General features: G+C 52.5%; 2 protein-coding genes across 5 annotated transcripts in view; one reads left to right on the forward strand and one right to left on the reverse strand.

The window, feature by feature from the left end:
• Positions 1-12500, forward strand: part of LOC140522101 (inner centromere protein-like) — a 576743-nt gene that overhangs the window by 502502 nt on the left and 61741 nt on the right. The window lies entirely within an intron of this gene.
• Positions 1184-10081, reverse strand: EEF1G (eukaryotic translation elongation factor 1 gamma). Its single transcript, XM_072637199.1, has 10 exons — positions 9853-10081; positions 8924-9082; positions 8586-8649; positions 8307-8449; positions 6926-7069; positions 6441-6570; positions 5150-5357; positions 1774-1946; positions 1575-1699; positions 1184-1425 (listed from the first exon to the last, which is right to left on the reverse strand). The coding sequence occupies exons 1-10, from the start codon at positions 9862-9864 to the stop codon at positions 1267-1269; spliced, it is 1317 nt and encodes a 438-aa protein (XP_072493300.1). The 5' UTR covers positions 9865-10081; the 3' UTR covers positions 1184-1266.

The following is a 12500-nucleotide window of genomic DNA, read 5'->3' on the forward strand; positions in this document are numbered from 1 at the left end:
TGCCGAGATGGAGGTAAGCACTCCCTGCCAGTCATCACCATTGCCAGGCCCAGGATGAGGACTATAATAGCCCTCAAAAGTTTGTAAAGCACTGCATGATTTCATTTCACAGACTCTGTAGCTAAGACATCGTGGATCCTTTTCCAAGAAGAAAATGGAAGCTTGAATTCTCTTATCAACCCTCCAAGACCATGTGAGGTGGGCGAGAGGGTAGTAGTGGAGGAGTGGTGGGGAACACTGAGTCTGCAGAGGGCAGCCAGACAGGTTCAGGGAGGTTCCAGCTCCATCCATCTACCCGATCAGGGTAGCACTCCCCAAGCACTCCCTCATCCTGTAACCTGGCCCCTCTGCTGCTGGGGACACAGCAACCTAGCCAGAAGCTGGGAAAAGATCACACATAAAGTCAGAAATGGGCACACTGGAAACCCCAGACCTTTGCTCACTAATCTTCATTGCTAGAATGGGATCAGCCTAGAGCAGGATCCAAAGTGAAAGGATGATCACAGATCCTTTGAGGCAGGAGGACCTGCTGTGCTCCCAGGCCCAGGGATCTTCTGACTGGCCCAAAGGCGGAATGTGGGGGGGTAGGGCCGGGCCCACACACTTAGGCTGAGTCCAAGGCCTGAGGAGCTGGGTGGAGAGAGGCATCAGGCCCTTCCCTCTTTCCATGAGACCTCCACAAGCCCAAGGACTCTCCCAGTGGATCTCAACACTCTTTGCTAGAGGGTGTGTGATTTATCCAGAGCTGGAAAGGACGTTAGAGGACTTCTAGGCAGCCTCCCAGATTACAGGTCAAGTGACTGGGCCACTGTCACAAACTAAGGTCCAGAGGTAGAATCTGAAGGCAGGTCCTCTTTTCCTTACAACATCCACATCTATATCCTGCTCAGCCCCTGACAGTTGCTGCAGTGGTCACTGGTCTGTGCTCAGTCTCTGTGGGCAGATGGAACGGTATTGGGTCCTAGCCCCAGCAAGTCAATTCTAAACAAGCAAAGCCCCGTGCTTGTACACTCACCACATCCAGCTACTGACTTTTTAAGAATCACCACCCTAAGGGGAGGCTGAGGAGGGAGAGGAAAAGATATGGAGACAGACACCACGCACCAGCCTAGCACACATACTGTGGGGGGACAGCAACACGGAGGCGCCAGTTCCCTAAATGACGTGGGACACTCAAGTGGGGTTTTCTGTGTTCAGTTTCGTTTAATGACTGGCACCTCCCTGCAGAGGAGGAAGCAGGCAGCTAGGTGGTAGCAGGGAGGATGTTCACTTGAAGATTTTGCCCTGATTGAAGGGTTTGCCCACGTGCTGGAAGGCCCCCTCCCAGGAGAAGTACTCTCGGACCATGGTCTGGGCCTCCTCACTGCCAGGATCCAGCTTTCGCCATGTGTAGGACTCGTAATCTACCTGCCAGTCTGGACTCAGCTATAAAGAAAATAAAAGCAGTGAGTGGCTGGGAAAGAGGCCCATCACCCACACCACCTTCTGGCACATGGGCCCATAGGCAAGGACAGGAAATCCCACCCCTTCTATCATCACCCCAAGGCCTGAGCAGAGAGAGAGCCCCAGCTTACCGGGAAGGCGAGTTCCTGGCCCCGGAAAACCCAGACTCCAGAAATGGCGCTGCTGTTGTTGGTGCCAAAAAGGATGACGCTGGCAAACGCGTTCTTCCGCAGCTTGTCCAGGCGCTGGAACATTCCTGGGGGAGAGAACTGTCAGCCTCCAGGCAAGGTCCAACCAGTCCCTGCCAAGCCAGACCCTTCGCCCACTTACCAGTGATGAGGTTGCAGCTCATGAAGGTCTGGCTGAGCTCCTGGGGGAAGCGGTACTCAGCGTACCACAAGGACCAGCCATCGCGGTCAAAGTGCTCCCAAAAGTACGGCAGGGCCACCGTGAGCGTGTCCTCATTGGAGTACTTTCGCTTAAATTCATCCAACACAAATGTACTGCAGGGGAGGCAGAAATGAGAAGGGTCAGTGTGGAAGGCGCTCAAGGGATGGTGGGACGCTGCCCAGGTAGGAGGGTGCCTGGCAGTTCTACTTAACTTTTTCACTACTATGGGAGAAAAGGGAGACACCGCTAGGGGCCTAGGCTAAAGCATGTTTAAATACATTTTAAACTACAAGTTTTCCTAGTTCTAAAAGCAGGGCAGCAATGGAGGGGAAGTGACTAAGCAGCCAGGTGGGTTGGCCATCAGGGTCTGCAGCCCCACTGGGCAGTGGGGTGGGGTGTGACACACCCAGGGTCACACTCCCAGCATCCCATTTCCCCTACTTCCCTTCCCCCCAGCAGCTATGATCGGCATGTGGAGGGCGGGGGACCCAAGGGAAGGAGGCTCCAGCATCGAGTCACTGCTGCCCCCTGGCGTCCACTCCTGCTCCACCAGTAGACTGACACTCCCTGCCCCAAGGCCCACCTGCCCACAGGACTGGAGCCTGAGGTCACAGAAGGAAACCTGGTCCAAAGTGGCTTCCCTGCTGAGGAATCCTGGCCACAGGTCCATCAGAGCCCAGCAGAATTTGGCACTGAGGGTCACCACCCTTCCCAGGGAGTTACCCACATAGGTACATGTTTCCATAACAACGGAACCCCTCCTGCTGTTCAAGGGCACTTTCCACTAGTGAGAAGCAACAACTAAGTGAACCTTCCCTGGTGTTGCCCCCTTCCTTTCTTGGCATGGGGGGACGGCAGTGGAGAGGGCTGGCCTCCACACTGCTGCTCCTGCCTGGTGATCAGAGACTACTCCCTAAGTTCCTGTGGTCCCCTACTGCCTCCAGGACGCACAGGGACCTCTCTAGGGAGTTTTCAAAGCCCTTCACTCCTCCCACTCTGTAATCACCAGGAGGGGCAAAAGGACTGTATTTACACTAAGACCACCCAGATGTACAAAGTCCCCACACAAGCTCCACCAACTATTATCCCATTTAACAAATGGGGAAGTCTCAAGGTAAGGACCTGAAGATGGAGAGAGGTCTCTTGACCCAAATCCAGCCAACCTCCCAGTGATCTCCAGGATCCTCCAACCACTACATATAGGTCATAGACCGGGGATCCCAAGTGGATCCCAAGCCACTCTGCCCCCAGGGCACATGCATGGCAAGTCAGTTTGTTACAATGGACTAGAGGGGCCTGAGAGCACCTTAGTGTTAGGGACTGACCAATGACAACCAAGTTTCTATCCCATAACATAGGTCTGTTCAGAAGTGAAAATAATGCGTCAGGCACTACTGTGCGAGCTAAGAGCAGGGAGGACAGGAGATGTGACTAATGAATGTGGACAGGACCACAACAAGGATGACCACGGGCCCACTGGGAAGTAGGAGCCCAAGATCACAAGTGATGGGGACTGAACCTGGCTGGGGCCACAGCACTCAACCCTGCACATACTTTCTATCTCAATTTTTCCTTTTTCTCTGATAAAAAATACCATTTGTTAACTCTTTGTGAGAAGATTGGCTGATTCAGTGGAAAGAAAGGATACTGGGGGAAATTATGGTGATGTAAAAAAAAGAAAACCCAATTAAAACCTATTAAGGAAAAAAAATAGTCCTGTGAGCCACATCTGTGTCTGTCTTTCACTTCCTGGGGAGGCTCCAGGGAGGGCCTCCTCCAGGAGCTTTTCTAACTAACACAGTACCTTGGGACACCTCTGGATAAAGGGGAAGCCAAGGGCATTTCAGAGCAAGAGCAAATCCCATTGTCAGAGTAAAAAAGGATTTTATTTTTGATGCTGACAGAGATCCCTGATTTAAAGCTTGAAAGACTTTTCTAGATCACCTTGGCTGAGTCCAAGTATCTGTATTGGAGGCCCAAGAATACAGATGGAAAAAAGATCACACCTTAATTTTCACTGCGTCCTTCAATTATTTAAATACATCATCCCAAGGAGTCCAGGACACAACAAAGGTTAAGAACTCCTGGTCCACCCCATGTATCCCTTTGCAGGATGTGAGGCCTGTCTCCCAAATCCAGAGCTGTCCATATCCCATGGCTTGGCTTCCTCTCTTCCATCAGAGGCACAAAATGCTCCTGTGGGAGCAAAATCCACTAGCCCATTCAATGCATACACAATCCCAGATCAGAACCAGGAAACCCAGGGAGACATATTCGAACTTAGTGATCAGGGGAGTGAGGGGCTGTCCATCCAACCCCAACTCCAGGCCCCCAGCTGCCTCTAAAGAATGGCCCAGGGTCTTTGGGCTCAACAGTTGCTGGAGAACCATCTCTGGGGTTAAGAGGAAAACCAGTGTCATCAGCAATACCCACAGGCTCTGGGGAATGCTGGGATCCATCCCCTACGGATCAGTTAGCTGCCACCTGCCTCCTCCAGGTGAGATGCTCACATCCACACAGGACAGAAACAGTAGCTGGTTTTCATAGGTGCTATTGACACCCAATACAGCGAGCCAAAGGACAGCCCAATCTCACCAAGTCTCTGGAGCAGGAGCACTCATGGGCAGCTACCTCACTTCTGACCTGGACCCTCCTCTTCCTCTTGGGGATCTTATCAGTCCCCAGGGGTTCAATGCTAATGTCTATACCCATGACCTCCTGCTCTACGTATTCAGCCCCCTACCACTTGTCTGACTGCCTTTCAGACATCCCAAGCCCAATGGCCAGCGGACACCTGAAACTCACCATATTCAGAACAGAAGCCATGCTCTTTCCACCAAACACTTGCCTCTCCCTCCTTTCCCTCTTTGTGCTACGGGCCAGGGCTGACATCTGCTCATCCTCATCTTCCTCCCTCCCTCACCAAACATTTCTCTTCCCCTCTCACCTGAACTACTACAAGAAACACCTGATCTCTCCTGATTCCAGTCCATCCCCACACCATAGGTGCCAGAGGCAGGTCAGTCCCCTGCTCAGTAAGCTACCATGGCTCCCAATTACTACCCAATCCCTTCCTGCCTTCCCAGTCTGGAAGGTTCTGTCTCTCACTGTCCTCCTTCCTCAGAGGCTCAGCCCAAGCCCCACTTGCTCCCTCCCTCCATGGCCAGCACTAAGGCACATCTCCTGATTCTTGGCTAGGCCTGACTCCTGTGCAGACCCAGTGACTGGCACACCCTCTCCCCCACTGGGAAGCCCACAGTAAGCATTTCATAAATGCTTCTAAATAACTGCCTGGCTGCCCCAGGCTGTCTCCTACCTCTTGGGCAGGTGGGCAAAGGGATCCTTGGCCTTGGGCTCTGCAGCCAGAGCCTGGTCACACTCGTCCATCTCCTCCTCTGGGCCTGGGGTTGCAGGAGCCTTCTTCTCCTCCTTCCGCTCAGCCTGGGCCTTCTGTTTTTCTTCTCGCTGTCCCTTCTCTTTTCTTGGGGCCTCCTTCTTAGGCTGACTCTCAGCAAACTTTTTAGCTAGAGAAAGGGAGAAACGGGACCCGCTAAAGCTCCATCTCTGGTGGCTCTCACACAGACACCATGACTCCAAGAGCAGAGAGGGACTGCAGGCGGGGGCAGAGCCTCCACCTGGAGCTGCCCAGCCCAGTGCCCAGCCAGAGCTTCAGCAATGTCTATTCTAGAAAGCAGGGGTCATCGATGCCAATGGGGAAAGGCAAAGGGGAAGACCACTCAACTCAATGCCTCAGGCTTATTTGGGCAGAATGGCGGAAAGCAGTCTGGCAGAAATCAGATTCAGACCAACACCTTACACCACATGCCATACTGAGATCTAATAGGGAGCTGGCCTGAAAGTCAAAGGTCAGGCCACAAAAAATGAGAAGGGAAGTGATTACAATTACCACCAATTCCAAGAACTAGGAGAGTCCTGAACATATGAACCTTAAAGGCTTTTGTATGAATAAGAACTGAGCAACAGTCAAGAGGGGAAAAATCTTTCCTTCAACTATCTCTGACAAGGGTCTAGCTGCCAAGATGACTAAGGTAAGTAATGGGTGCACTCAATGCAGAGCCCCCAATACATAAGGACACACAAGTGCAGGAATGACAGTTCCCCACCCACCATATGCCAAACAGGGGATTCCCTGAGGCTTCACAATCAGCCAGCAAGGGGGTGGGAGCCTGGGCTCCCCCTACCCACCAGAACCCACTACACCACAATTCCCTTTCTGTACCGCAGAAACTTGATGCCCATGGACTGGGTGGGGAAACGCACATGAGAGTGATGGAACACAACTGTACCATTAGGAAATGACCATGAAGAAACATGGGAAGACACATGAACAGATGCAGAATAAGGAAAGCAGGAAAACACATCAACAACAGGCAAAATGGAGAACAGCACAAAACAGTCAGTGCCAATGAGGAATGCCTCCAAAGGCCGCAGAAGATGCCTGTCTCCACCACTTTGGCAGAGGTGGGGGGCCACGGATAAGTAATACTACATATACCACCAGCTTTGTCACCATGCTAGGCTTCAGGAAGGGGGACGACATGGCATGCAAAAGCTTCCAAAGCCATCACCAACATTTTCATACTTACCATCAAATTGTGCCATCTTCTCGCAGAGCTTCACCTCTCCCAACACCGCCCGGAACTGGGGCTGGTGGATGCACGTGAGGAACCAGCGGTTGGTGTTGGGAAAGGCCTGCCGGAAAGACGGCTCTAAGACCTGGAGGAACAGACCAGGAGGTGGCTCAGTGCTGGCTGGGCCTTACAAAGGCCTCCCCTGCTTACACTAATGAGGGAGGTACCCCTGGGTGGGAACCGCTCAACCCAAAGTAACCCAAGAGTGTGGCCCATGGGGGGGGGGGGGGGAGCAGGATTCTAGCAAGCATTGACCCCATCTCCCTTCCCAGCAAACACAGAGCCCCCATAAGTCTCAACAACCAGGAGGCAATTGCAGGAACCAAGGGACCTTGAAAGTAGAAAAAGGGCTGGGCTGGGGAGGCAGCCTCATGTCTCAGGCTTGTCCTGGCCAGGGCCAGCCCTCTGTCCTTACCCACTCTGTTACTTGCCCCACTCACCTGCTTATAGAGCCACAAGAGGGTACACACAACTGTGATGTCAGCCAGAGTCACACGCTCCCCAACCAGGAAAGTCCGGGTCTTCAGGTGAGCATCAAGCAGCCCCAGAACCCGCCTCACCTCCTCCTTGGCATTCTCTGTGGCCTGGGGGGGAGACAAGGAAATACAGTGACCTCAGGGCACCTTTATGGTCCAGCCTCGCTCCACCTCTACAAAAGCAGACCTGGAGGCACATCAGCTTGCTCCAGCTCAGACTCTGGGTTGATCGGCGCCCAACCTTGACTTCTACAACAGCCCAGTCAGGCTTCACAGCTTCTTGGCCCCATGTGCCATTCTGGGGACGCTTATCTTCTGCTTCTATTCAATCTCAGGTTAACTTTTGCCCCTTTGGGGCCAGGCAGATGGCCCTTCCAAATGCTCCCTTCTGCAGAACCTTCCCTGACCATGTGACCTGGACAGGCCCCAGGGCTGGAGAGCAGGTCAGCACCAAGAGAGGAAATGTGCTGAGTGACCAACAGCTGACAGTGCTATATTCTCTCACTACAACTTGGCCCCACTCGATCAATGCCTTCTAGAGCCTCTTTCTAATGCCAACTTCTACCAATTTAGAAACCATAGGATGCAGAGCTGGAGGGAATCTTCAAGGTCATCTGGTCCTTCCTTACAGAGGAAGGAAACTGAGGCCAGAGAAGGGAAATTATCTGACCAAGACAGAGGCAGAATCAGGGCTCACATCTCCCTCCCTCTCCTCAGACTGGGTGGAGGGCACAACCTCAAGGAGGGGGATCTCTGGATAAAACTGCACAAGAGAAGCTTGGCCATCACAGCTATACTAATTCCCAGTGGTCACAGACCAAGAAAGAAATGCCAAGGACCACATCCTCTGGGGGTCCTCCTTTAGCTTCTCTATAGAAAGAAGGCATGAGTCTGGAGGATGTAAGGGTTCCTTCTATCAGCTGGGATTCCCACCATGCTTTCTCCTGGCACCAGCCCCTCCATTCAATCAGCACAAACACCTCCTCTGCCAGGCACTGTGCCAGGTGCTGGAGGCAAAAGAGTCTGTGCCCTCAAAAAGCTTATATTCTACTGGAGAAGACAACACATGTCTACATACACACAGCAAAGGGCAAAGGACCAGCAAATGCCTTAGGAAGGAGGCATCTGAATTGAATCTTGGAGGAAAGGAGGGTGTCTGAGAGGGAGTGTTCCCAGAAAGGTGGACGGCTAACACAAAGCAACAGTAAGGGTTGTGTCCGTGGTGGACCACAGAGAAGGGCAGGGCGCTGATGCCTGCTCTGGCAGGAGTCAGGTCAGCTCTGTGCTTTCTGAAGCTGCCTGTGGCTAGGGTCCTGCAGCCCACCTTCCCATTCCCAGGGCTCACCTGTTTGTTATGGTGCATGATGCCCAGAGTGGGGAACACCCAGGTACTAGCTGGAGGAACGATGTCACTGTCGGCAAAGCTCACCCACTGGATCACTTGGGCAGCGGCCTCTGGAGTCGCGCCACGAAGGTCATCATTGCTCACTGCAGAAGGGAGGAAAGAAGAGGGTCATTCTGCAAGAAAGCCCACCATCCCAAAAACAGCTGCTCCCACTGACTACAAACAGCCTTCTAGAGCCCCTGCCCATCTGATCCCCTCAAAGAGCCCCCCCAAAATTACCATAGTGTGCAATGGCATTGCTTTCAAATACACAGAACCCATCATCACCCTCAAAAGCTGGAACCTGGGGGCAAAAGCAGACACAGAGAAGACACTAAGTCCTGAGAAACCAAAGGAGCCCATCCCCAGCAGCCTGGGGGCAATCTAGCACAAAGCTGAGCCAGCACAAGAGGTTCAGACCCATTTCTCCCACCCCAGAACCTAGAACGCGTAGGGGGTACAGCGGCCTGGGGGGCGAACCATACTGGAGCCGCTGCCCCGACCCCAGACCAGCCCAGGATTTACCTCGGAGGTGAAGGAAAGGCTGGAGAACTCCGGCTCGGGGAAGACCTACTCACCTTGCCAGCGGGGAATTTTCGGAGGAATTCGGGGGTGCGGTTGGTCTGACCGAAGTGGAAGTGGGGAGGGGCGGACAGCACGCGGATCTGGGCCCCACTGTACTGGGCAGCGATGAGGGCCTTGAAGGCCCGCCAGTTCTCAGGGTACGTGTACAGGGTCTGTGGAGACAGCCGCAGCCTTAGACACGGCTGCTTCCCGCAGTGAGCCCGCAAGCTCACCAGGCGGGCCCCCGGAGCCCCCGGAGCGGGGACCTCTGCAGGGCTTCCCAGCCATCCCCCCCAAGGCCCTGCTCAAGGGAATCACAAGCGTGGCCCCGCGGGGCCAGCCGGTGAAGGAGCACGAACGGGGCTCACTGGGCAGGCAGGGCCCCCCACGAGGACGACGGGGTCCCCAGACCGCCTGAGGTCAGAGCCCCGCTCCGGCGCCCCCGACCACGCGGCCCCACAGCACACACCTGACCCACGAGGAGGGGGAGTCCCATGAACCCCGATCACACCCCCCCTTGCCACAGCCCCGGCTCATCACCCTCGGCCCTCACGGCCTGGCCCCTGCCCTTAGCCCCCCACCCCCCAGGGCAGCCCTCCCGCCCCAGGCGGCCTCAGCCCCCAGGCCAAGCCTCCGGCGCCGGGCCGGAGGAAGGGCAAGGGGTCCAGTCCGGAGGCCGGCCACGGGCACGGGCAGGCGCGGGGATCTCCAAGCGCTCCGGGGCTGGAGCAGGCCCGGGCACTGGCTCCGGGGCGGCGGCCCCGGCCAGCCTCAGTTTCTCCCCCCGCCGCCGCCTCTGGGCCGCGGGTGCGGCCCACAACGGCCGCCCCGGCTCGGGCCGGGCCCCCCCACGCCGCGGGGCCCCCCGGGAGGTGGGCGGCGGCGGGGGGGACCAAGGATGGCGGCGGATACGCTACCCGGGGCCCGGGGCGGCCCAACTTACCCCGGCCGCCATGGTGATTCCGCAGAGAAAGGGGGTGGGGACGTCGGCGCTGCCGCAAAGCGAGTCCGGCCGGGGGGGCGGGGAGGGGAGGAGGAGGGAGGAGGGAAGGGAGGGAGGAAGGGAGGGAGGGAGGGAGGGAGGGACGGGTGGGAGGGGAGAGCGGCCGGAAAGCGAGGAAGGCGTCGAACGGAGCCGCGCGACAGGAGGGCGAGCCCTCCCCGCACCGGCCGAAGTAACGAAGCGGTGCGCGCCTGCGCGCAGGGCGCCGCCGAGGGCCCGCGCGAGAGGCCAGTTGGCTTCGGAGCACTTCGGAGTCTCCTCCCCCGGCCCGCCCCGGCCCGCCACGCCCCTCCCCGAAGGGGTGGAGCCGGAGCCAGAGCTGCTCTCGGCTGGCTAGCCCTGTTTAGAGGCTGCCTGGGCGCGCCCCCGCCCGCCTCCTAGCGCGTGCTGTTGGCAGCGGGGAACCTAGGCGGTCCTGTCCTGTCACCTCCACTCGCATCTGGGGAACCTGAGGCATGGGGGGCGGCGAGAGGCGCCAGAGTGTACACATAGCTGGTCCCAGGGTCAAGAAGACACAAGTTCAAATGCAGCCTCATATTTTTATTGTTATTTTAAATGTATTTTTATTTGCTTCGTTAAATACCTCCTAATTACATGGAAAAAAGTTTTATTTCTAATTAGCATATTTATTTCTTATTTATCATACATATTGTTATATAATAAATATTCATTTACATTTATATGTATTCATGTTTTTAAATTTAGTTCCAAATTTTCTGCCCTTAAGAAGACAATCACGTATAAACTCAGGAATAACATTTCCTTATTAGCTATGTTACAGAAGAAAACATACACAGAAAAAAAATACAAGGGAAATTAAGAAAGTTTTTTTTTTAAGTCAGCCTCCATCTGCTTTCAGAATTTATCACCTCTCTGGAGGTAGATAGCATTTTTCATCATGGATCCTTCGGAACTGTCTTGGATCATTGCAGAGAATAACTAGGTCATCCACAGTTGATCCTCTCCATATTACTGTTCCTGTGTCCAATGTTCTCCCGGTTCTGTTCATTTCACTTTGCATCAGTTCATTTAAGTCTTTCCAGGTTTTTCTGAAACATCGCCTGCAACGTTTCTTATAGCACAATGCTATTCCATCACAATCGTTTGCCACAACCTGTTCAGCCATTCTCCAACAGATGGGTATCCTCTCAACTTCCAATTCTTTACCATCAAAAAAAATGCTGTCATAAATATTTTTGTACAAATGGGTTCCTTTCCCTTTTCTTTGATCTCTGGTATACAGACCTAGCAGTGGTATTTTTGAGTCCAAGAGCATACACAGTTTAATAGTCCTTTGGGTATAGTTCCAAATAGTTCTCCAGAAAGACTGGACCAGCTCCACCAACATGACATTAACGTCCCTGCTTCTCCACATCACTTTCAGCATTTGTCATTTGTCTTTTCTTTCATATTAGTCATTCGGATGGATGTGAGGTAGTAGCTCAGAGTTGTTTTAATGTGCATCTCTAACCAGTAGTGATTTAAAGCATGTTTTCATTTGTCTACTAATAGCTTTGATTTCTTCTAAAAACTGCCTGCTCCATATCCTTTGACCACTTATCAACTGGGGAATGCCTCTGCTGTGCATAAATCTGGTTAATTTCCCCGTATGTTTGAGAAATGAAGCCCTTTTATCAGCCCTTTATTTATTTTTCACCAAGTTTTCTTTTGAATTTTGGTTAATCTATTAGTTTTGCTGGTGCAAAACTTTTTAATTTCATGTTATCAAAATTATCCATTTTAATTCCCATGAGCCTATCTCTGGTTTGGTCATAAACTCCTTTATCAACAGATCTGACAGTCACATTTTTCCATGCTCCCCTAATTTACTCATATTATCCTGTATGTCTAAATTATTTATCCCTTCTGACTTTATCATGGAATACAGCACGAGATATTGGCCTGTGCCTTGTTTCTGCCAAACTCTTCATTTTTCCAGCAGTTTTTGTTAAATGGCAAATGCTTGTCCCCAAAGCCTAGAGCTTTGGAGTTATGAAACATCAGATTACTAGTCACTACAGTCTCCTAACTACCTCATCTATTCCACTGATCGTCCACTACTTTGATTTCTTAGCCAGTACCAGATTGTTTTATGACTATTTTGTAACATAGTTTGAAATCTGGTACTATCAGGCTGCCTGTACGTTTTTTCCCATCAAAAGAATTATCCTTTGATATTCTTGACCTTTTGTTCTGTTTTTTTTTTTAGCTCTGTAACTCTCATAATATGGTCAACTTTGCTGACAGTTTTCCTAATTTTGAACTAACTCTGCCTTCCTACTATAAATCCCACCTGATCATAGCCTATGTTCTTTGTGATATATTGCTGTAATCTCCTTGCTCGTATTTAAAAATTTTTGCATTGATATTAAGGAAATTGGGTAAGCCTTATCTGTACTGTCTTTGGTTTCAGGAGAATCTTTTTAAGTGAATAAAATGCATATAATTATAAAGGAAACCTTGCAAGTAAGTAATAATAAAGATGCACCTTTTCCCCCATCCAAGGTTACACCCCTCCATAAAATGTACCCGCAGATCCCCAGGTAGAAATTTCTGGCTCAGACCCTAAGGTAATAGTCTGGTAAAAT

This window comes from Notamacropus eugenii, chromosome 2, assembly GCF_028372415.1.
Source record: "Notamacropus eugenii isolate mMacEug1 chromosome 2, mMacEug1.pri_v2, whole genome shotgun sequence".
NCBI classification, from domain to species: Eukaryota; Metazoa; Chordata; class Mammalia; order Diprotodontia; family Macropodidae; genus Notamacropus; species Notamacropus eugenii.